Source organism: Hypanus sabinus, chromosome 4 (genome assembly GCF_030144855.1).
Source record: "Hypanus sabinus isolate sHypSab1 chromosome 4, sHypSab1.hap1, whole genome shotgun sequence".
Classification (NCBI taxonomy): domain Eukaryota; kingdom Metazoa; phylum Chordata; class Chondrichthyes; order Myliobatiformes; family Dasyatidae; genus Hypanus; species Hypanus sabinus.
This window is the reverse complement of record NC_082709.1, coordinates 14,851,998-14,877,695: the sequence shown is the minus strand read 5'-3', so window position 1 is coordinate 14,877,695 and position 25,698 is coordinate 14,851,998. Positions and strand designations below refer to the sequence as shown.

The following is a 25,698-nucleotide window of genomic DNA, read 5'->3' as shown; positions in this document are numbered from 1 at the left end:
ACTGTGTGGATTTCCTCCAGATGTCACCAGTTTCCTCCCACAGTCCAGAGATGTACTGATTGGTAGGATTAATTGGTCATTGTAAATTGTCCCGTGATTAGGCTGGGGTTAAATAGGGGTTGCTCGTCAGCATGGCTGGAAGGGCAGAAGGGCCTATTCCATGCCATATCTCAATAAATATATAAATTCATACATACATATTGTCAGAAAATCTCCAAATCTTCGGTGTACACATTGAATGCTTCTGCTTTTGAAGTATACCCAAGAGCGGACTCTTGAAAGTTATAGAGGCATAGAACACTACAGCACAGAAATGGACTCTTTGGTCAATCGTGTCTGTGTCGAACTATTAATCTGCTTAGTCCCATTAACCTGCACCTAGATCGTAGCTCTCCATACCTTTCCAATCCATATAACTATCAAAATTTATCTTAAATGTTGAAATCAAACCCAAATCCACCACTTGTGCTGGCAGCTTATTTCACACTCTCACTACCCTCTGAGTGAAAAGTTACCCTCCTCCCCCAGTTGCCTTTAAATTATTCACCTCTCACCCTTAACCTCTTGCTCTAGTCCGTTTGCATTTACCTCTCTATACCCCTATCACTATCAAATCTCCCCTCATTCTCCCACGATCTATGGAAAAAAGTCCAAACCTACTCAACCTTTCCCTCTAAATCAGGTCCTCAAGTCCTGGCAACAACCTTGTAAGTTTTCTCTGCACTCTTTCAGCCTATATTGGTATCTTCCCTGTCAGTAGATGACCAGAACTGCACACAACACTCCAAACTGGGCTTCACCGATGTCTCATACAACTTCAACATTACATCCCAACTCCTGTACCGAAATGCTATGTGCCAAAAACTCTCTTTTTGATCCTATCTACCAGTGGTGCCATTTTCAAAGAATTATGGATCTGTATTCCCAGATCCCTCTGTTCTACTACACTCCTCAGTGCCCCACTGCTCACCATGAAAGACCCACCCTGGTTTGCGCTCTTAAAGTTCTTTGTTATTTCTATCTAAAGAAAAATGTACTTACTAATAACATTTTATATGATCACAGCAACTAATAACATCTTATATGATCATAGCATCCTTTTTTTGTTTTAATCTGTTTTAATTTTCAGACAAATGTTTTGCATATGTTTTTTTCTCTGACCAACAGAAGTAGATAAGTACTTTGGGAGAATTTCATTAGAATGATGAATTTCCTTGTACTGATTTGCCAGTGGACCCATTAGAAAAGTTAGAATGAAACTCTTTCCAGCACCAACTAAGGCATATTTAAATTACAAGACATTTGTGGATTAATTTCTGGTTAGTACATTACAAGAAAGATGTAATTACATTTGAGAGGGTACAGAGGAGAATAAGGCCAATAGAGCATGAGACATCGGAACAGAATTAGGCCATTTAGCCCTCTGATTCTTCTCTGATATTCAGTCATTGCTGATTTATTTTCCCTCTCAACCACATTCTCCTTTAAGTCGTTGACACATGTGCTAATCAGGAATCCATAGATCCTTTACTTTAATTATACCCAATAACTTGGGCTCAGGAGCAATCTGTGGGAACGATTTCACAACCTGTGATTCACAATCCTTTGGCTGAAGTTCCTCCTCATCTCTGCTTTAAAGGGACATCCTTCTGTTCAGAGGCTGAGCACTCTGATCTCTCTAGGAAACATCCTCTCCACATTGACTCTATCTAGGCCTTTCAATATTCATTAAGTGTCAATGAGATTCCGCCCTCCCAATCCCTTATTCTTCTAAATTCCAGAGAGTACAGGTCTAGAGCCATGAAAGTTTTTCACATTTTCACCCTACCATTCCAAGGATTATTCTCATGAACCTCCTCTGGACCCTTCCAACGCGAGAACATCACTTCATCCAAATGAGGTCTGACCAATGCCTTAAAAAGCCCCAGTTTTACACCTGGCTTTTATGCTCTAGTCATCTGGAAATGAATGCTAACATTGCATTTAGCTTCCTACTACCATCTCAAACCGCAAATTAACTTTTAAGGAATTCTGCACTAGGTCTCACAAGTCCCTTTGCACTTCTGATTTCTGACTTTGTTCCGAAAATAGTCTACCCATTTTTTCCTTCTACCAAAATGGATGACCATACAATTCCCTGCACTGTTTTCCATCTGCTACTTCTTTGAGCACTTTTCTAAACTGTCCAAGGTTTTCTGTTTCCTCAACACTGGCCCCTCCATGCAAGTTTGTATGTTTGTAGATGGAAATCATTGACATATATCATGAAATGAAGTAATCCAAATCATTGACATATAACCTAAGAATAAGTGGTCCCAACATCAACCCCTTCAGGACACCACTAGTCACCAGCAGCCAATCAGAAAAGTCTCCATTTAATCCCACTCTTCACCCCCTGCCAGTCAGCAAATCTTCTATCAATGCTGGTATCTTTCCTGTAAAACCATGGGCTCTTAGCAAGCTGTCAAGTTAAAGTTTGTCATTCAACCATACATGAATACCCATCATTACAGCCAAAGGAAACAGTGTTACTCTGGGGCCAAGATACAAAACACAGTACCAATAGCCATACACAGCACAAGGCACATGTAGCACATATAAGATATGATTATTATATAATTATTCAAAAAATGTAGTGCAAGTCCCTGAGTCCAGCGGTCTGCATTCAACCATAATGCAGCTAGTCTTCTGCCAAGCGAACACAGATAGCAGCACTGGCCCCAGCATGGACGCTGTGTCACACCACTTCCAGCACCAATGCCTCTTTTCTGGATGGCTACAAACAGGCAACACTGTGGCTTGAGGCCTACTCTTCTGCCGAGTGAAGACTGGAGGGCAAAGACACCGTGCCACACCGCCTCCAATGCCTCTCTTCTGGACAGCTGAAAACAGGTGACACTACAGCTTGAGGCCTAGTTCTTGCTAAAACTGAGGCCACACAATTCCCCCACCATCGATCCTGTCAATAAACCAGTGAACTGAGCTTGAAGCTTTAGAAATTACCAATGTCCAAAAGGGTCTTACAATCACAGGAAAAGTGACTAAGATAGGCTGATAAGATACTGATAGACTGCACACCGCCTTCATGCACTTTCTCCAACGCCTCTCTAGCAGGCAACTACAGGGTCTGCATAAAGTTCAGCTCCATCAGTTTTTCTACCAACAAGAACTTCACCGATGGGGTAGACCTGCAGTACTTTAAGTTCTTAATGTCCAGCATTATCTTGTGATCATAAAAAATATGGTTAAAAATATAGTAACTCCTTTGGTTGGCCCCGTAGAAGTCAGTGTGTCTGAGTGTGGCGCCATCTTAACAGCAGGACTTACCTTGTTAAGCAACCTCGTGTACTGCACTCTGTCAAAGACCTTCTGAAAATCCAAGTAAACAACATCCACTGCCTCTCCTTTGTCTATCTTGCCTGTTATTTGCTCAAAGAATTCCAACAGATTTTTCAACCAAGATATCTTCTTAAGGAAACCATGCTGAATTCAGCTAATTTTATCATGCACCTCCAAATACCCAAAACCACATCCTTAAAAATGGACCCTAACATTATTGTGACAATGTTGTGAGAACAGGAGAATTTTAGCCATGAGGGGAGGATAGCAGGGGAATGGTTTGCTTACTTTGGAAAAGAGGACAAGCTATATAAAGTTATAATGAGTAGATAAGGGGGAATTGTACCTTTAAACAGGGAGATTAATACTTTGGGGTAATGTTTTAAAGTAATTTGTATCAAGGTCAAGGTTTTGGGGCCAGAGGCGAGGACTGGTCAGTTCACCTTGCTTCTCCCTGAGGTTTACTTGTTAAACTGAGGCTGTGGTCTGCAACTATTAGGATTCTGTGGACTCACTTTTGTGAACTTCAGTTCTGAATGCTGTTTGCTTACTTTTATTGTTTGCACAATTCATTTGTATTTTCTCTGCATATTGGGTGTTCCACAGTCTTTTTTTTAATAGGTTCAATTGGGTTTCTTTGTTTTGTGGCTGCCTGTAAGGAGATGAATCTCGAGGTTGTATAAAGTATACGCACTTTGAACTATGAAGTACAATAATGCAATTTACAGTACAAGTCTAAGACACAATGGGCTAAGAAGAAACTTTTTATATGATATATAATGAAGTCTTTTGGTCAACTCAGTAAGATTTCAGATAATGCCATTCAATACCCTCTATTTTTCATAAGGAAAGCACAATCTAAAAAGGTGATGTTTCAGGGGGAAAAACCTACCACACAGCAGCTTCAGAGAACTTTCTGCAGGGGCTCTGGAACAACAGTGCTGGCCAATGAGCAGGAATAGACTGCAGAAGGCTGGAACTTTACAAGAAGTTTAAGGAAAATATTTCTTGTGGAACCTCTTTGCTGTGGAACGACAGTTGTCTTTAGCTTCTTTGTCTTTAAGGGAATAAATGTAATGGGGGCAAAACAGTCCAGAATTATGGTGATTTACTTTATGCTTGTTTGTTTTCCTTTGAAAATAAAAAATGTGACATGAAAAACAGCTTTGAGCTTTACCCTACAGTAGAAGGGAGTTCCTTTCTGGAGGTCAGAGAACGGATTGTAGACGGACTCCAAATTGCTGGAGTCAACAGCCATATGCATCTAGCAGCTGCTCTGTTTCGAGTGCCGGATATGTTAACAGCCAACTCAGTTTATTTACATTCATATGATTAACCAGACATGTTGCATGATACAGGCCCTTAGGGAACTAAAGGATGGGAAGCTCCTGTTAAATGAAAAAGTGAAGTCCAATCATAATGTCACAGTATTTCAATGTGCAGAAAGACAGCTGTTTGACATCTTCTCTATTCCAACTGGAAAATGAACTAGTTAGGACTATACTGGTTCCCAGTTCTTTTCCAGAGCCTTACGCCTTCATGTTCATCCATTTGATTCCTAGGTGTGTCGAGCATTTCAGCCTTTTTCAGATGGTAACTTCCAGACCCTCAGTAATCTGTAAAAGTAAATGTCTTTCAAGAACTCCCCCCCTAAATTATTTAACCTATTAGCTTAAATCTAAGCCTTCACATTTTGACTTTTCTGCCTTGAAAATGACCATTGTAGGGGGCCAAATCAAAGATGGTGATGAATCAGCACATAGGAGGGAGACTGGAAATCTGGCTGAATGGTGCCGCAAAAACAACCTCTCACTCAGTGTCAGCAAGACCAAGGAACAGAATACAGACTTCAGATGAGGGACACCAGAGGTCCACAATCCAGTCCTCCTTAGAGGACCAAAGGGAGTGAGGGTTAGCAACCTTAAATTCCTAGGTGCTATAATTTCGGGGTACTTGTCCTGAGCTCAGCACATAAGTGCAATTACAAAGAAAGCACTTTGAACTTTAGAACTTTGAAATATGGCTTTCCACTTCATCTTGCCCATTTGTTTCATAATTTACTACACCTCAAAGGAAACTCCTTCAGTTTGTTTAGTTCCAAAGAAAGTTTTCTAATCTACCCAGCCTCTCCTCACACCTGAGATCTTCCAGCTCCGATGACTTTCTTGTAACTCCTTCCTCTTATATACGCTAGGGCTACTGCAACGGCACATTGAGTGTTACTGGATGCCATTATTTTCTCAGCTTTTCTGTGGAAGCATCTTTCTCTGTGCTTTGCAGGCTGTGCTGGGGCAAAAAGAAAGACGCATGCATAGAAGAATTCAACCTTTCAATCGCCCCCACAAAATGCTCCTGACAAAGGCTTTTTTTGCCAGTGCTGTTCAGTTACTTTAATATAGCGTAGAACTATCCGACACAGCTATGTGACCTTTGGGCTGGAATGTCTGTGCTGAACACAATGCCAAATTAAACAATTTCATCAGCCTAGAAGTAATCCATATCCCTCCATTTCCTGCATATTAATGAGTTCATCTAAAGGCCTCTGAAACATCTGTATTACATTTGTTTCCATTACCACCCCTAGCAGCCTGTTCTGGTCACACTCCACATAAATAAGCTTTCTCATTTAACCTCCCCTCCCCCAACATGTGTCCTCTAGTTCAAAAGTTCGAAGTACATAATTGTTACTATATACAACCCAGAGGTTCAGTTTCTCAGTAAACTAATATTCATAATGAAATCAATGAAAGATCACACCCAACAGGATTGACAACCAGTGTGCAAAAGATAACAGATTTTGCAAATGCAAAAAAGAAAGAAAAATTAATAACAGAAATGCCGGGCTCACAATTGGAGAACTCTTCTTAGAAAGAGAACTGTTCCTTGTGGCAATACAGGACCAGATGGTTACCACAAAAATGATCAAAAACACTTAATAAAAGACCAATAAATTCAGAGAAAATGCAGAGAAGAACCAGAAACAATCCAGCACTTTACAAGATCCTGTAGCAGTTTAACTCAATCTGATTACTTACACAGACGCAATCAAGTGGCAACCATCATTCATCAAAACTTACTTTAAAATATAAACTCGTATATGAAATCACATCTTACTATATATACAAGCCTGATCCAACTTTAGAATCAGAATACCACAATTTATATTACAACTGATCAGTTAATACAGATAGGACAATCTATAATAACCATTTGGATATGATAATATAGGATAAACAAGCAAGAACAACTTATTTAATAGATACAGCCATTCCAAACACACTTAACTTACAGAAATCAGTAAGTGAAAAACACCAGAAATATGCTGAATCAAGAGAGGAAATTGAAAGACTTTGGAACGTGAACAGGGTATACATTGTCCTGATAGCAATATTTACAACTAGTATCATCCCAAAGTCACTACACAATAGCATTAATCAATTAGAGCTACACAGTAATATTTATGCAAATCTTCAGAAAGCCACAATATTAAACTCTACGAGAATAGTCCGAAAATTCTTAGCAATTGACAAATGAGTGTGTGTGGCTATGCCTGTATATCAGGGTCTACCAGCTTGAGCTGAGAAAAAAAATCATCATCATTAATAAATAAGTAATAAGTATCAAGAACATAAGATGAAGGGTGCTCTATATCAACATCTTGGGCTGAACATATTGCTGTAGAGTTGAAGAAGCCATACCAGTGCTTCTACTTCATTTGGAGTTTGACAAGATCTGATATGTCCACACCATCACAGACACAACCACCCTCACCATCGAGGACATCTTCAAGAAGGCTGGATCTATCACTTAGGATGTTTACCATCTGGTGCATGTCCTCTTCTCATTACTACCATTTGGGAGGACATACTGGAGCCTGAAGAACAACACTCAATGATTTAAGAACAGCTTCATCTCTTCTGCCATTAGATTCCTGAACAGTGCATGAATCCATGAAAACTATCTCATGATTTCTCTTTTACATTATTTGTTTATTTTTGTTACTTATACTAGTTTTTATGTCTTACACTGTACTGCTGATGCAAAGCAACAAATTTCATGACATGTCAGTGATAATAAACTGGATTCTGAAGTGATTAAAAGGTGCTTAGGTTTGGAAAAAATCAAATTTCTGGCTCGTTAAAATGAGTAAGCTTAATGGACTAATTTGACCATTTATGGCATTTAAAAGAAATTAAATATGAAGGTAATTTCTGAGATAAGAATTGCTGTGTATTTGATACTTCAATCATATTTGATTTATCATGTATATTGTTTAATTATGCATTCTCATTTGTTTGAATAATTCATTATGGGTGATATGTAACATACATGAATTGCATACATCATCATGTGCATCCTTACTTAATGTAAACCCATAGTAAAACCCACAGTTCAGACTCCCATAATTTCATTTGAATTAGTTTAACATTTTGAAGTTACAAAACATAACTTCAAATATTTTTGAAGTGTTTGTTACTCATGAGAGGGTAAAATTTTCATCTATTTTCTGATTATTTAACTATAAGTGACAATTGAGTTAATTGCAAAGAAAACTAAATCTTTAATTTATTAGATTGGTAACTCTGGTTTTATTTTCTATCTTGAGAATTCCAAAATGACATTAATGTTTTTATAAAAACAGAAGTATTCTATTGTAAATACTTCATCAGAGTTCCTTCCATTGGGGGATATTTACTATCCACTTCATTAGCACGATTGCAGGCTTCATATTTTGGTATTTATCAAGTAATTTGTTGTATTTGTAGTAGTGGCAGGGTGGAAATACATCTCTCACAAAGGAGGTGTTAGGCGCTCCTTCCTTCTGCTAGACTTGGACCTTTGGACCCTTGGACAAGTCACTCTTGGACATGGCGTTGCACCTGCTTAGCCCCCTCAGAGTCATGTGAAGCCTTAGGAACAGGTGGTGCATGGTCAATTTGACCAATGAAATGACACTTGGAATCATCCAGTATGGCCCCAGTCTTGTCCATTTTTGTGGTAAATCCTTTTCCTTCTTTGCTTGTGGTCTCAAATAGCAAACACCCTACCCTTCTGACACTAATATGATCTTTGGCCTTTGAAGATAAATGTCTCCTGTCATCCATTTGCTTCTCAAGCAACTGTGGCCTAATTTGACAAAATTAAAGGGTTCCTACAATTAGTGTAGCGGGGTGAAGATATGTCTATACCAAAGAAGGTGAAAGGCGCTCCTTCCCTCCAGTTGCCAGCAGGTCACCCTTGGGCAAAGTGTGGCACCTGCATAGCTCCTCAATCAGGGTCACATGAAGCCAAGGAAGCAGATGGTGGATGGTTGTATGAGCAGCTGGCGCATATCACTAGACCTGGTTTTGTGACCAATAAGGCCAGGCAATCTCTGAAGAGAATTAATAAGGGCTAAGGTCACCCATCTTGTAAAAACACTATCCAGAAGATGAGAATGCAAACAGCTTCTGTAGAAAAAATTGCCAACAACAATCATGGTGAATGAAGACCACAATTGCCAATGTCATGACAAGGCACATAATGAATGAATGAAACTAATTAGTATCTTCCATATTTTATGAATATTAGCATATTTGCTGAACTCAATGAGTGAAACGTTTCTTTTATTGGTGCACAAAATTAGCAAAGTATCTGTCTTGGATTTATGTACAAGCATCACTGCTTTGATTATACCTCAGGCAGTGTTGTCTGCTTATGTCAGTAAGTGCAGACACATACCTAATAGCAAATGTCTTTCTGTGATGTCCTGTTAATGAACTTGAAAACAAATTATTATTTCGTAAAAGATAAAATTATTTTAAAAAACAATATTTCTAGTAAAATAACAGATGGTTTAATATAACTATACAAGTTCCCTTGTGGGATTAACAGAATGTCTCATTGTCCTCTGACTCAAGTGACACAGAATCAAGATGCCCTGGCCAAAGGTGTTTAAGCTGAACTGCAGAAGCTATGTGAGAGGTAAGGTGCACATCTACTCTGACCTCAAAATTTCCAAGCTTGTGATATACTGATCCTTCTGCTCAGGGAGAATTGCTCTCATTTTGATGCAACTGTTAAATGTTACCAGAACTATGCTTTCTCAGGCAGTATAAGATCTGTTGGCAACACCCTCAATCCAAGCACGGGCATTTGTCTAAGTGAGGGACTGCAAGAATAATTGCATCATCCATTTCATAACATACACTGATGACCACTGAATTGACCAAAGCCAGCATAACCAAATGCAACATTTAACCACATATATTTAAATTGTTCACTTATCAACAATATTTGTTTGATAAAAGTAAGATTTTGCACTTCGTTGTTAGGATGGAATAGGATGGGGATGTCTATTGGGAAAATATGTAACATCACTTTATATTGTAGATGACAATTAAAATCAGTCATCAGAAAATTGTTGTTTAGGATTCAAAAACTCACCTATGTATTGAGTGGAATGTTAGGATCTATGATGCATATAATCTGATCAGAGTCATAGAAGCATAGTCATGGAAAGGTACAGAAACATACCATTCAGCCCATCTAGTCCAAGCCTACTTCCATCAACCTGCAGTGGGATTACAGCCCTCCATACCCCTACCAACCACGTACCTATCCAAACTTTGTTTAATCATGGAATTGAGCTCACATGTACCACTTAAGCTGGCAGCTCATTGACCTTCTCATGACCTTCTGAGTGAAGAAGATTCCCCTCACGTTCCCCTTAAACTTTCTAACCCATGAGCTCTGGTTCTAGTCTCACCCAACCTCAGTGGAAAAAGCCTGCTTGCATACCCTATACCTCTCATAAGTTTGTATATCTTTATCAAATCTCTTCTCACTCTTCTACGTTCTAAGGAATAAAGGCCTAACCTATTCAGTCTTTTCTTATAATTCAGATCCTCCAGACCCAGCAACATAATTTTTCTCTGCACTCCTCAACCCTACTTACATCTTTCCTGTAGGTGGGTGATCAAAACTGCACACATTACTCCAATTAGGCCTCACCAACGTCTTAACCAACTTCAACATAGCATTCCATCTCCTGTACTCAATACTTTGATTTATGAAGGCCAATGTTGTTTTACTTATAAAACAAGATTCAAATTATAATACAGAAAAAAATTTACAAGAGCAAAGCTCATGCTTTTCGCTTAGATTCCACTTCTAAGCCATGGGCAAAAGCAAAGATGTGATCTGACTTACTTATTATTCCCAAGGTTTAATGTGCTATAAAATACAACTGGTTGTTGCCTCTTCATTGTTTTACCACTTAATTAAATTAGAAGCTGAATGTGCTTTTGAAATTTGTACCCACCCAGTCAATCAAGAAGAATTAGAGGCACACCGTCATGATGAATCACCAAAGACTAAAAATGACTCCACTAAAAACAGCACTAACAGACACACACACACACACTATACACTTTCTTGTTAATTTCTATGTTGTGTATATTTCTGCAGTATATACAAATTCTGTCAGTTTATTTATTAGAACATACCATAATAAGTCCAGTTGGACACTGGTGCAACTGCCATTCCACACTTGAAGACTTTGCTTCCTGATCCAAGTACCATGGATGTGACATAACCTCCATAAGACTAAAGGCAAATAGAAAGCAATGAGTTACTTTGAATTAGCATATAAAATGGTTGAATACATAGATTTATGTTCAAAGACACTGAAGAGAATTCTCTCAAACTCTTAGTTTTAAAAAAATCCTGGAAGTCTGCTTATGATAAAGATGCTGATGGCCATGGTGTGTATTTCAATCATGAGGAAGTCTGCAGATGCTGAAAATACAAAAGCAACACACACAAAACGTGGAGGAACTCAGCAGGGCAGGCAACATCTATGGAAAAGAGCAAACATTTCAGGCCAAGACCCTTCTTCAGGACCGAGAAGGAAGAGGGAAGATGTCAGAATAAAAAGGTGGGGGGTGGGGAAAGAGGCGAGCCGGAAGGTGAAAGGTGAAGCCAGGTGGGTGGGAAAAGGTCAAGGGCTGGAGAAGAATCTGATTGGAGAGGAGGACCCAGGGGGAAGTAACAGGCAGGTGAGAAGAAATAAAATATCAGAGTGAGGAATAGAGGAAGGGGAGGAGTGATTTGTTTACCAGAAGGAGAAATTGGTATTCATGCCATCAGGTTGAAGATTATCCAGACAGAAAATAAGGTGTTACTCCTCCAACCTGAGGGTGGCCTCATCTTGGTACAAGAAGAGGCCATGGATGTATATTTATATAATATTTATTTGTTTCAATGCTTAAAAATTTGAACAGTTTTAGTATTTGATGCATTACTTTTGAGAGTTTTGCAACTTAATTTCAAGTATTAATATTGAGGATGGAAAGATCTGGTAACGTGGATGGATATCTTTTTCCTGCTCTGTAAGGTCCATAATCCAATGACAACTCTTTTTTTCCATATCATGCACACTGTGAACTGTATTATAACAACAGCAATACAGCTACCTCCTGGATAATTTCATTGACATGGACGATTACTTCTATTTTAGGTTTCTTTTCAATATTGCTCAGTGGAAACCTTTTCTGTTGCATTTGGTTGTGAATCTGCTAACAGTAGTTATGCTAATGTAGGTGCAATTTGCTGTGCTCGACTCTTCAGGACACACTACTATGTCCTTGAGAAGTATAATCGGCCTCTCAGAAAGTACAATGTCCTTCAGTAAGCATAATGTGCCTCTTCTATTGGATACTGTTCCACAGGATTTTGAAGGAAAATAAAAACATAAGAAACAGGAGTAGGCAGAGGCTAGCCTGATATTCCCCAGTCTAGTCTACAATTCTTAGGAAAAAACAATAGTAAAGTTTTTGCGCATGAAACCACAACCAACATCTTATCTGTTTAAATAATATCCAGATTTTAAAATTTAATTCAACTAAACATAAAGATATATCATCCAGCATATGGGCAGCAGGATGGAGATATGTTTCCAACAAAGGAGGTGTAAGGCGCTCCTTCCCTCCGCTAGTGTTCTGGTCATCCTTGGGCAAGGTGCAGTACCTGCTTAACCCCCTGATCAGGGTCATATGAAGTCATGGGAGCGGGTGGTGGATGGTCGTATGAGCTGCCCAGAAGAAGGCAATGGCAAATCACTTCTATGGAAAAATTTGCCAAGAACCATCATGGTCACATGACATGGTTCAACACATTATAGGTTTGATCCATTTTTCATATTAAAGAAACAGATTTTAATGAGAAAATGCAGGTTTCCTTCATCAAACTAAAAGCTACATATTTCTTTTATAACATCTATCCTAAAAATTGCCAATGCATGCATGGACAATCAAGTGAGAACCTTGATTAAATCTATGTGAAAATCCTGGTCTCTACAAAATTGCGGGCTCACATATATATTCCTGAAGATGGGTCTTGGCCCTATTAGTTGACTGTCTATTAATTTGCATAGATGATGTCTGACTTGCTTACTCAGCTCCTCCAGCACTTTGTGTGTGTTCTTATGGATTTCTGGCATCTGCAGGGTTTCTTTTGTTTATTATCTGCATTTTGTATAAATGGATTACTCTATTGAATAAGCTTTTGCAATACTGCTAATACTGTAGTACACTAGATTAATCAAGGGAATCAATTAAACAAATACGCTTACTCTCTCACAGAATGAAAGGGAGTGTACTACCAAATTAATGGTATTGCAAAGATGTATTTTTTGCAGTAGGGTCAAAACAATTATATAGCATACATATAAGAACGTGATATTTTTACTAAGCATAATTTGAAGACTTACCCATCCCCAGATAGCTATTTTTTTCTCATCAATGAATCCCATTTCTATGAATTTTCTGCAAAGAAGTAATGAATTGCTTATGTTAATTAAGCCCATAAGCTAAAACACTGATGCATGCAACAATGCTTAGTTTGAAGTCAATAGTTTAAGTACTTCCTACTTGAGATATGTCTGTAATCACAGTGCTTTAAAACTCTATGCACTGCAACTTGCTTTTTGAACTTAAAATACAGAACAGTTCAACTCAGGAGTAGGCCATTCAGCCCACAATTTTGTGCCAAACCAGCTCAAAAACAAATCGATAACACTAATCCCTCCATCGCCCTTAAATCCATGTTCCTATTCAAACATCTCTTAAAAGCCTCTGATGTTTTTGCCTCTACCACCATTCTAGGCATTACAAGGAGTTCACCACTCTTTGCATAAAAAACTTACCCATCACATCCCCTTTGAACCTACCCTCTCTCACCTTCAATGTATGCCCTCTGGTATTAGACATTTCAACCCTGGGAAACAGATACTCTCTGGCCACTCTATCTATGCCTCTCATAAGCTTGTAAACCTCCATCAGATCTCCCCCTCAGCCTCTGGTGCTCCAGAGAAAACAACCCAAGTTTAGCCACTTTGTAGCCATTTTCAAGGAGCTATGAACTATGAACAGATCTCTCTGCTCAGCAACTCTGTTAAGGATCTTGCCCTAGACAGTGTACCTTGTACCCTGCATTTGTCCTGCCAATGTGCAACACTTCACTTCACATTTATTTGGGTTAAATTTCATCTGCTAGATGGAGCTCATCAGCCTGGGAAGGCAGTCCATCTAAGAGAGAGAAAACTCTGATTTCAAACCTCCGCTGCCTTGTGGCCATACCCACTCATGGGAAAGGCTTCGGGAGTAAACCCTGAGGACAAATCCGGAGCTGGAGTCCCTAAGGCAGTCCAACATTGTCTTCAACCTTGTTCTGGCAACTCCTGCGAACACTGGTGCCAAGCTGTATCAGCCCTTGCCCTTCCCTTGAACAACATCAGTGGCGTGGAGAGGGGAGACTTGCTGCATGGGCAACAGCCGGTCTTCCATATAAACTTGCCTAGGCCTACGGCCTGGAGACTTTCCAGGCACAGAACCATGGTGTCGCAAGCCTAACAAATGCTGTACAGACTCCAACTGCCGTTTCTCTTCACATATTTGCAACTGATCTATATCACACTGTATTCTTTGCTAGTCTTCTTAATCAGAATCAGAATCAGGTTTAATTTCATTGGCATATGTTGTGAAATTTGTCATAATGCAGCAGCAGTACATCATAATAAAATCTATAAATTAAAGTAAATATATGGTATATATTAGTTATATTTATTTATTAGATATATATTTAAAAAGTAGAACAAAAAGTAGTGAGGTGGTATTCTTGTGTTCAATGTCCATTTAGAAATCTGGTGGCAGAAGGGAAGAAGCTATGCCAGACACATTGAGTGTATGACTTCAGGCTCCTGTACCTCCTCCACGATGGTAGCATTGAGAAAAGGGCATGTCTTGGTGATATGGTTACTTAATGATGGATGCCAGCTTTCTGAGCCATCGCTCCCTGTGGATGTTCTGGGTGCTGGAGAGGTTAGTGCCCATGATGGAGCTGATGAGTTTACAACTTTCCATAACTTATTTGATCCTAAGTAAGAACTCTAAGTATTTACACACCTTGCTGCTCTGATTTGATCTTCCACTTCATATGTGCCCAATCTTCGATATATTGCATGCATTATTTTGTTTCCTTGATAACCGCTTCCCCTTCCATCAAAGCTGGCAACTATAATCCCTTCTGTGCTGGCAAGGTAAGTGGCCCAGTCAATGGAGAATTGGGCATTGGCATTCTGACTGCATGGCCCACCATATCTGAAAGAAATGTCACAGGAACAATATAATAAAGTCTTCTAACAAGTATTTGTGGTCTTTAATTATGCAAACCTAAATATTCTCCAACATCAAATAGAGTGCAAAAATATTATCATTATGCATATCTTTCAAAATATGCTTATCTAGAAGACCAAACAAAATAAATAATAATAGAAACATAGAAAACCAACAGCACAATACAGGCCCTTCAGCCCACAAAGCTGTGCCAAACATGTCATTACTTCAGAACTACCTAGGCTTACCCATGGCTCTCTATTTTTCTAAGCTCAATGTATCCATCCAGGACTCTCTTAAAAGATCTTATTGTTTCTGCCTCCACCACCACTGCCGGCAGCCCATTCCATGCACTCACTGCTCTCTGTGTAAGAAACTTACCTCTGTACCTACTTCCAAGCACCTAAAAACATGTCCTCTCATTCTAGCCATTTCAGCCCTAAAAGATCAAATCTTATTTGTCAGCTGGCAACTAATAAAAGGTAATTACAAATAAAAAAAAGAGTTACTACTATACTACACTGAATCAATCGGCTTCAAACCCAGATTCCAAAGATAAAAATATTATTTTCTGCTGAAATAAGACAAGATGGGAAAAGACCATATGCTACAGATTCATCTCCTATTGTAAAGTTAAAATTTGTTTTTGGGAAAAGCAGATGCTGGGATTTCACTTACACATCAATGAGCAGTGGATATTTCTTTTTATCATCAAAATGCGGTGGAAGTATCATCTGATACCAATAATCTGAAAAATATTTAAATCAGTTGCACTTAAAACATTTGTCATCAACGCTGAGTACAATTTGCTGAGAACATGACAAAGATTAAATATTGCCACTTTTTATTTTTTACTTATCTGCCTTTAAAGCAAATATTGATGATAGATAAACCACTTCCCTATAGGTACACATAGACCTGTTATTTGCTGATCTTAACAGGACATTCAACACAAATATTAAAGATTAACCAGTGTTCAAATAAAGCTGGTCAGAAGTGTGCACTACAGCTTTCTATCAAGCTGTCTATATTAGCAAGTTGGGAATAAATAGCACTGACTTGAGTTGACTTTATTACTTACATCCTTTATATACATGAGGAGTAAAAATCTTTACGTTGTGTCTCCATCTAAATGTGCAATGTGCCATTACAGTAATTTATGATAACTATGTATTATGTACAATAGGATGGTCAATATAACATAGAAATACAGTTGCGTCAGCATGAGTTAAGCAGTCTGATGGCCTGGCGGAAGAAGCTGTCCCGGAGTCTGTTGGTCCTTGCTATTTTGCTGCGGTACCACTTCCCGGGTGGTAGAGGCTGGAACAGTTTCTGGTTGGGGTGACTCGGGTCTCCAATGATCCTTCGGGTCCTTTTTATACACCTGTCTTTGTAAATGTCCTGAATCGTGGGAAGTTCACTTCTACAGATGCACTGGGCTGTCTGCACCACTCTCTGCAGAGTTCTTCGATTGACGGAGGTACATACCAGGCAGTGATGCAGCCAGTCAGGATGCTCTCAATTGTGCCACAATAGAAATTTCTTAGAAATTTGGGGGCCACACCAAACTTCTTCAACCACCTGAGGTGAAAGGGGACCTGTCGTGCCTTTTTCACCACACAGCCGGTATGCACAGACCACGTGAGATCCTTGGTGATGTTTATGCTGAGGAACTTAAAGCTGTTCACCCTCTCAACCTCAGATCCATTGATGTCTATAGGGGTTAGCCTGTCTCCATTCCTCCTGTAGTCCACAACCAGCTCCTTTGTTTTTGCGACAATGAGGGAGAGGTTGTTTTCTTGACACCAGTGTCAGGGTGATTGCAAAAGATTAGAGAGGAAAAATCAAGAACATGTGGCTATTTGAGAAAAAGGATAAACAGATTAAAATTGAATTCTTAATCAGGGAGTTAGCACAGATGAAAAAGCCCTGAGTGATTTTGAATGAAACTTACAGAAACTCCGGCAGTGGTGTTTACAATATGCTCAATCCATGAGGACAGATTGAGGGAACCAGCTGGAAGCTGGTAGAATAATAAACCCAGTAATGAGGACCTGAGTTTCAACAGCAACAAGCTGAGGTAAGGGCAGACTGGCCAATGTCAAAGTGGAAGTAGTTCAAACACACCTTTCAGGCAAATATGCTATCAAAGGTCTGAGTAGTCTGGTTCATTTCCAGGGAGGAGGTGAGTTTGTTACCACAGAGATATTTTGGGGCTGTGGAGAACAGTGCAGGCAAACAGAGAGGTGTTACATCACTGCCATGTGAGATGATGGAAAAGACTGCAGGACTGAGGGAGCTAAATGGAGCACTGCTGCCAATCCCCAGCAATTGCTGTCACTCATAGTGTCAGCCTGGATGTAGCCCTAAAACGTGGCAACAGGAGTACTCTATTTATTTATTGATAAATCTATCCAGACCTTTGAGACACACCGCTCAGCAATCCCTCATTGAATGCTAGCCCAAGCACAGGACAATTTACAAACACCAGTTGACCTATCAACTAGTAAGTCTTTGAACAGCAGGAGGAAACTGGAGAATGACATTACCAGATCATTGTGTGGCTGAAGAACTGATGCAGAGATCAGGCTTTCAGACTTGTGGATCACTGGGATCTCTCCTGGACATACTATGTTGGCAACTTGTGGGCTGTCCCCATCACAGCCTTAGGTCTCTGCCATCCGATTCTTAAATGGACATTGAACCTGTGAAAACTACCTCACTTTTTTAATGTATATTATTTCTGGTTTTGCACGATTTTTAATCTATTCAATATATGTGTATTGTAATTAATTCACATTTATTTATTATTGTAATTATTTGCTTCTTCTATATCATGTATTGCATTGTACTGCTGCTGCTAAGTCAACAAATTTCACGACACATGTCAGTGATAATAAACCTGGTTCTGATTCTGTTGGTTGTTAAGGCAAATGATGAATTTCACCATGTTTCAGTAAACATGTAATAAGTAAATGAAACTGAATTGGAAGGTGTGACCTGTAGAAAAGGTTTGGATTACTCTTGAACTTGATGGGGACCAATCTCCTTGAGGACAGGTTCGTTAAAGCAGTTGGGGAAGATAAGGACTACTTTCTGAGGGGAGCGGATCCAGATTGACAGGGCAGAGGATGGAGCAGCTGGTGTAATGGTAGATGCAACATGGAGAGAGACTGTATGGAAACATAGGCAAAGGGTAAGACACAATTGGAGAGGTTGAAATATACTATTTTAATGCAAGATCTGAAACAAAGGTGATGAACTTAGAACATGGCTCAACGCATGAAACCACAACACTGTGGCCATTATAAAGACCTGTCTGTCACAATGGCAGGAATAGTCGCTAAGTGTGTCATGAAGCAAATTTGTATATTACAGTGGAGTAAAGAGAATTAGAGAGGGATGAGAGAGGAGCTGTCAAAAGCTGATTGAAAAGGACACTGGCAGGGATGACAAGAGAACAGCAGTAGCTGGAGTTTCTGGGCACAATTCGGAAGGCACAAGATAGATACATCCCAAAGATGAAGAAATATTCTAAAGGGAGGATGACTCAACCATGGCTAACAAATCAAAGACAGCGTAAAACCTAAAGGGAATGCATATAATATAGCAACGAGCACTGGGAAATGATGTTAGTGGGAAGTTAGTGGGAAGCTTATAAAAATGAAGAGGAGGCAAGTAAACAAAGAACTATAAGGATAGTAGAGATAAAATAGAAAGGTAAACTAGCCAATAACATAAAAGAGGATACCAAAAGTTTGAAATATATCTATATATGTAGCATATACAAAGTACATATTGTATATATAAAAAGAGAGATGAGAGTTAGTATCAGACTGGTGGAAACTGACGCTGGAGTGATAGAAAAGGGAACAAAGAAATGGTGGATGAACTTAAGAATTATTTTGTGTCAGTCTTCACTGTGGAAGAAAGCAGCAGTGCCAGAAATGTGAAAGTGTCAAGGGGCAGAAGTGAGTGTCATTGCTATTACTAAAGAGAAGGTGCTTGGGAAACTGAAAGGTCTGTAAGTGGATTAGTCTCCTGGACCAGACGAACTACACTCCAGAGAAAGATCTGAAAGAAGCAGCTGAAGAGACCGTGGAGGAATTAATAATGATTTTTCAAGAATCACTAGATTCTGGGATGATTTAGAGGACTGGAAAATTGCAAATGTCATTCTACTCTTCAAGAAGGGAGAGAGGCAGAAGAAAGGAAACTATTGGCTAGTTAGTTTGACTTGGGAAGATGATGGAGTCGATTATTAAGGAAGAGATCTCAGGTTACTTGGAGGTGCATGATAAAATAGGCCACAGTCAGCATGGTTTCCTCAAGGAAAAATCTTGCCTGAAAAATCTGTTGGAATTCTTTGAAGAAATAACAAGCAGGATAGACAAAGAAGAATCAGTTGATGTTGTGTACTTGGATTTTCTGAAAGCCTTTGACAAGATGCCACACAAGTTATGAGCCCCTTGTTTTACAGGAAAGATTCTAGCATGGATAAAGCAGTGGCTGATTGACAGGAGGCAGAGAGTAGGAATAAAAGGGGGCATGTTCTGGATGGCTGCCAGTGTCTAGAGGTACTCCACATGGGCCGGTGTTGGGAGCTTCTCCTTCCACATTAGAGGTCAATAATTTGTATAATGGAGTTTATAGATGATACAAAGATAGGTGAAGGGACAGGTAGTATTGAGGAAGCAGGGAGTCTGCAGAAGGACTTATACCAATTAGGAGAAAGGGCAAAGAAGAGGCAGATGGAATATAGTGTAGTCAAGTGTATGGACATGCACTTTGATAGAAGGAATACAGAAAGGTATAGAGTATTTTCAAAATGTGGAGAAAATTCAAAATTCAGAGGTGCAAAGGGAGTTGGGAATCCCTGTGCAGGATTCCCTGAAGGTTAACGAGCAGGTTGAATTGGTAGTAAGGAAGGCAAAAGCAATGTTAATGTCTATTTTGAGAGGACTAAAATATAAGTGCCAGGATGTAATGCTGAGGCCTTGTCAAGCATTGATCAGACCGCACTTGGAGAATTTTGAGCAGTTTTGAGCTCTAAGAAAAGATGGACTGGCATTGGAGAGGGTCCACAGGAGGTTCTCGAGAATTATTCTGGGAATGAAAAGGTTAATGTATGAGGAGTGTTTGATAGCTCTGGGACTGTACTTAGTGGAGCTTAAAAGAATATGGGGATCTCAATAAACCCTATCAAATATTGAAAGGCCTAGATAGAATCAATATAGAGAGGATGTTTCCTACAGTGGGTAAAAATATGACTAGCAGGCACAGCCTCAGAAATGAGGGACATTCATTTAGAATAGAGATGAGGAGGAATTTCTTTAGCAGAGGGTAGTCAATTTGTGGAATTCCACAGACAACTGTGGAGGTTATGCCACTGTGCATATTTAAAGTGGAGGTTGATAGGTCAGGATGTCACAGTTTATAGGGAAAAGCTGGGAGAATGAGGTTGAGAGGAATAATAAATAATCCATAAAGGAATGGTGGAGCACTGTCAATGGGCCAAATGGCTGAATTCTGCTCCGTGTCTTATGGATTTATGGTCTTTTTGTCTCAAGCTAATGTTTCTATTGTATTCTCATTTCAGGGGCTCAGCCAATAACAATACCCTTCTATTGAGTTAAGACTATGATATAGAGAAGAAGGCTGGACCATTTAGATCCTTTATTAAGATATCAGCTGATCTTTTACCTTTGTGCTATTTTTTGTACCATTCCCATATTCCCATTCCCTTGAATATACACCAACTAAACTATCTCCAATATACTCATTTACTAAGACTTCATGGTCCTCTTGGATATGGAATTGCAAAACTGCACCTCCCTCTGAGAGAAGAAATTTCTTTTCAGTTTAGCTCTGAATGGCTAACGTTTGTCTGCAGGCTCATATTTTTCAACACCTCTTAAGTAACCAGTGGAACATCATCCCTACATCTCTGTTCTCAAGCCCCAGAAGAATATTGCTGATTGAGTGGAGAGAGATGGTGGAGATCAGAGAAAAGGTGGAAAGCAGGAAAGAAATGGTAAACATAAGAAATTCTGCAGATCCTGGAACTCCAAAGCAACAGATACAAAATGTTGGAGGAACTCTGTGAGAAAGAAATGCTTTTAATAGAGTGTACGGTTTTAAAAGTGGAGATAGAGACTTGATTTAAGAGGTTGCTAGCTGCAAAGCGGAATGAATTAAGGGTTGACATTAATGCTAACATAGATTCAAAGCCTAAGGAAATTGTTTCTCTGTAGTGTACTCTATCCAATCCTTATGACACTGTTGTAAATTTTTAAACTTTAGTGATAAAGTATAGTTAAAGCACACATATAAAAAAGAAAATCAGACATGATCTCACCATGCCTACATTTCTCAAAATTATCTAATGGTCTGGAGGGCTGTAAAGTAGGTAAGCAGCATAATGATTTTAACAGCTGGATTAACAGTAGCCGTTAGTGGTAGTAGATTTTGTATCACTTCAAGTAAACAAACAGTATGGTGTTACCACATGTAAGACTGCTGAATAAATACCACATTGAATAACAAGGTCATGTTTCCAAAATCTTCAATAACTTCTAAAACTATTAAACCAAGGTATTTAAATAAATTAATAGCCTACAGAGAGTCTGTCCATGTCTTTTACTGCTCCTGAACTGCCCAAACAGTTTGCACTCTAGCTAATCCACATCTAACTAACTTTACTTTTTTTCAGCTTAGACAATTTGCCTGAGAGTTCAAAATGAGATTGCTCTCGTCAAATTAGAAAATGTGCATTTTGGGCCTATACATGTTACTGTGTGTAGAAGTGAAAATCTAATTATGCATTCACCATTTCCATTCTATAGGAGAGAGGATGAAGATCTTAGCAGAAATGTAAACATCTTTATCAAATGGCCATTCAAATTGCCAAATACCTGACTTGGCAGAATCAGAATCAGGTTTAATATCGCCAGCATATGTCATGAAATCTGTTAACTTTGTGGCACCAGTAAAATGCAACACATAATAATAGAGAAAGCAAGTGAATTACAGTATCAACATATATATTAGTTAAATAAAGTAAGTAGTGCAAAAAAAAGAAATAAAAACGTAATGAGATAGTGTTCATGGGGTCAATGTCCATTCAGAAATTGGATGGCAGAGGGGAAGAATCTTTCCCTGAATTGTTAAGTGTATGCCATCAGGCTCCTGTACCTCCTCCCTGATAGTAGCAACGAGAAGAGTGCAGGTTCTGGGTGATTGGGGTCCTTAATGATGAATGCCACTTTTCTGAGGCACCGCTCCTTGAAGATGTCTTGGATACTACGGAGGCTAATGCCCATGATGGAGCTGACTGAGTTTATAACTCTCTGCAGCCAACTTTGATCCTCTGCAGTACCCCCTCCCCCCCACCACACCCCAATATGAGATGGTGATGCAGCTCTCCACAGTACATCTGTAAAAAAAAATTGAGAGTGTTTTTGGTGACATACCAAATCTCACCAAACTCCTAATGAAATATAGCCGCTGACGTGCCTTTTTTATAGCTGCATCGATATGCATTGATAAGCTACTCAATGAATTTAATTGTGTATCAATGTGTATTTTCAATTTCTTGAACCTCATAAACATTTAGGGCAGTCTGCCATTTAGAACAGCATAAAGCATCAGCAACTCTTTGCAATTAACAATTCACATGAAATATCTTCCTCACAAGAAGTTGCTGATTAATTTGCACATTAATAATTCTTTACTTGTTAAACACACTATCTTGTCAGCATGTTCTGAGCTAATATGTCTATAATATGAATCAGACTTTCCCTACCAAGGAAATGTACAGCCAAACAAGCAGTTGCTATTCAGCTGCTTGCCGATATACAGGAGGCCTCACATGCTGGGTTCAGTGTTGCACCTTAAGCTTGTTTACATTAAACCATCACTGTGTGACATTTCTTGTTTTTCATGGCAGACACAATTTATACAAATGTCTCCTGTGAATGCAGCACTCCGCTGTGATTATGGGACAGGAATCAGCCCTCAAATGTTCACAGAATTAGACTTTGTCTAACTAGTTATATCCTCTTATAGGTCGGTGGGCCTGACATCAGTAGCGGGAAAGTTATTCAAAGGTATTCTGAGGGACCGGACATATAAGTATTTGGAAAGACGCAGACTGTTTAATGATAGTCAGCATGGCTTCCTATGTGGCAGGCAATATCTAACCAATCTTATAGAGTTTTCAAGGAAGTTACCAAGAAAGTGGATGAAGGCAAGGTGGTGGATGTTGTGCACATGGACTTTAGAAAGGCATTTGGCAAAGTCCCACATGGGAGGTGGGAGGTTGGTAAAGAAGGTTCAGTCGCTTGGCATTCAAAATAAGGTAGTAAATTGGATGAGACATTAGCTATGTTGCCTCTCTGACTGGAGACCTGTGACTGGTGAGTATTGCAGGGAACTGGTGCTGGGCCCATTGTTGTTTGTCATCCATATCGATGATATGAAACATAGTGTGGTTAGCTGGATCAGTGAATTTACTGACGACACCAAGAGTCAGCATGTAGACAGTGAGGAAGGCTCTCGTGACTTGTTGAGGGATCTGGACTAACTGCAAAAATGGGCTGAAAAATAGCAGATGGAATTTAGTGCAGACAAGTGTGAGGTATTGCACTTTGGGAGGACCAACCCAGCTAGGTCTTACACAGTGAATGGTAGGGCACTGAGGAGTGTGGCAGAACAAAGGAATCTGGGAGTATAGGTCATAGAAAGAGGCGTCACAGGTAGTTAGGGTTGTAAAGAAAGGTTTTGGCTCTTTGGCCTTCAACAAACAAAGTACTATGTACAGGAGATCAAATATTATGTTGAAGCTTTATAAGCCGTTGGTGAGGCCTAATTTGGAGTATTGTGTGTAGTTTTGGTCACCTACCTACAGGAAGAATGTAAATAAGGTTGAAAGAGTACAGAAAAAAATTATAAGAATGTTTCTGGGACTGGAGGACCTGAGCTATAAACAAAGATTGAATACGTTAGGACATTTTACCTTGGAAAGTAGAAGGTTGAGGGCAGATTTGATAGAGGCATACAAAATTATGAGGGGTATAGATAGGATAAATGCAATCAGGCTTTTTCCACTGCAGTTGGATGGGATTACAACTAGTCATGGATTAAGTGTGAAAGGTGAGAATTTAAGTGGGCCATAAGGGGAAACCTCTTCACTCAGAGTGTAGTGAGAATATGGAATGAGTTGCCATCACGTGGTGCGTCAAATGCTTCTGGGTTTCTTGAATACCTGTATTTATTAATAGTTAGAGCCATTAAGCTCAGGTACTTTTGGTTTAACCTTGTCAAACTAATTGTGACCAGCATGTGTTTCCTGCATTTTATGATTATTTAAGGGGGATTCTCGTTGTGCTCTGTAAGTGGAGTCCTACTGTGTGCTGGGGAGAATGATTTGTCTCTCAGTGCTGCTCAGTTGTGTCTCCAGTGCTTCGTTGGTATTTTTATGTCTAACATCTTGCTTTGGTCTCTTCATGGGGATTCTGCCGTTTCTCTGCTCCTGAGAGGAGTTGTTGTCAGCAACCTCTATGACAGACAGTCTGCCATTCCTCTGCACTTGAGTCCAGTTATGTGAACACTGGTTTTTGTCAAGAGTGATACCATGACACCTACATAGCTTATTCATGCCCCAACTAGGAGTGGAGAATGCCATCGTCTACCTGCTGAACCGTGTCTACGCCCACCTGGACAAGCTGGTGAGCACTGTGAGGGTCATGTTTTTTGACTTCTCCAGTTTGTTCAACACCATCCGCCCTGCTCTGCTGGGTGAGAAGCTGACAGTGATGCAGTTGGATGCTTCCCTCGTGTCATGGATTATTGATTACCTAACCTGCAGACCACGTGCACTTGCAACACGTGTGTCAGAGTGGTCAGCAGCACTGGGACTCCACAGGGGACTGTCCTGTCTCCCTTTCTCTTCACCATCTACACCTCGGACTTCAACTACTGCACAGAGTCTTGCCATCTTCAGAAATTTTCTGATGACTCTGCCATAGTTGGATGCATCAACAAGGGAGATGAGGCTGAGTACAGGACTATGGTGGGAAACTTTGTCACATGGTGTGAGCAGAATCATCTGCAGCTTAATGTGAAAAAGACTAAGGAGCTGGTGGTGGATCTGAGGAGGGCTAAGGCACTGGTGACCCCTGTTTCCATCCAAGGGGTCAGTGTGGACATGGTGGAGGATTACAAATACCTGGGGATACGAATTGACAATAAACTGGACTGGTCAAAGAACACTGAGGCTGTCTACAAGAAGGGTCAGAGCCGTCTCTATTTCTTGAGGAGACTGAGATCCTTTAACAGCTGCTGGACAAAGCTGAGGATGTTCTATAAATCTGTGGTGGCCAGTGCTATCATGTTTGCTGTTGTGTGCTGGGGCAGCAGGCTGAGGGTAGCAGACACCAACAGAATCAACAAACTCATTCGTAAGGCCAGTGATGTTGTGGGGGTGGAACTGGACTCTCTGACGGTGGTGTCTGAAAAGAGGATGCTGTCCAAGTTGCATGCCATCTTGGACAATGACTCCCATCCACTCCATAATGTATTGGTTAGGAACAGGAGAACATTCAGCTAGAGACTCATTCCACCGAGAGGCAACACCGAGTGTCATAGGAAGTCATTCCTGCCTGTGGTCATCAAACTTTACAACTCCTCCCTCGGAGTGTCAGGC

General features: G+C 39.8%; 1 protein-coding gene across 2 annotated transcripts in view; it reads right to left on the bottom strand.

Annotated features, from left to right (window-relative positions):
* Positions 1-25,698, bottom strand: part of LOC132392507 (dipeptidyl peptidase 4-like) — a 206,413-nt gene that overhangs the window by 9,092 nt on the left and 171,623 nt on the right. For both annotated transcript variants that reach the window (XM_059966451.1, XM_059966452.1), the window contains 4 exons: positions 15,672-15,741; positions 14,784-14,978; positions 13,091-13,145; positions 10,827-10,926 (listed from right to left, as the gene is read on the bottom strand). In XM_059966451.1, the coding sequence (XP_059822434.1) occupies positions 10,827-10,926; positions 13,091-13,145; positions 14,784-14,978; positions 15,672-15,741 (420 nt within the window). The remainder of the gene's footprint in view (positions 1-10,826; positions 10,927-13,090; positions 13,146-14,783; positions 14,979-15,671; positions 15,742-25,698) is intronic.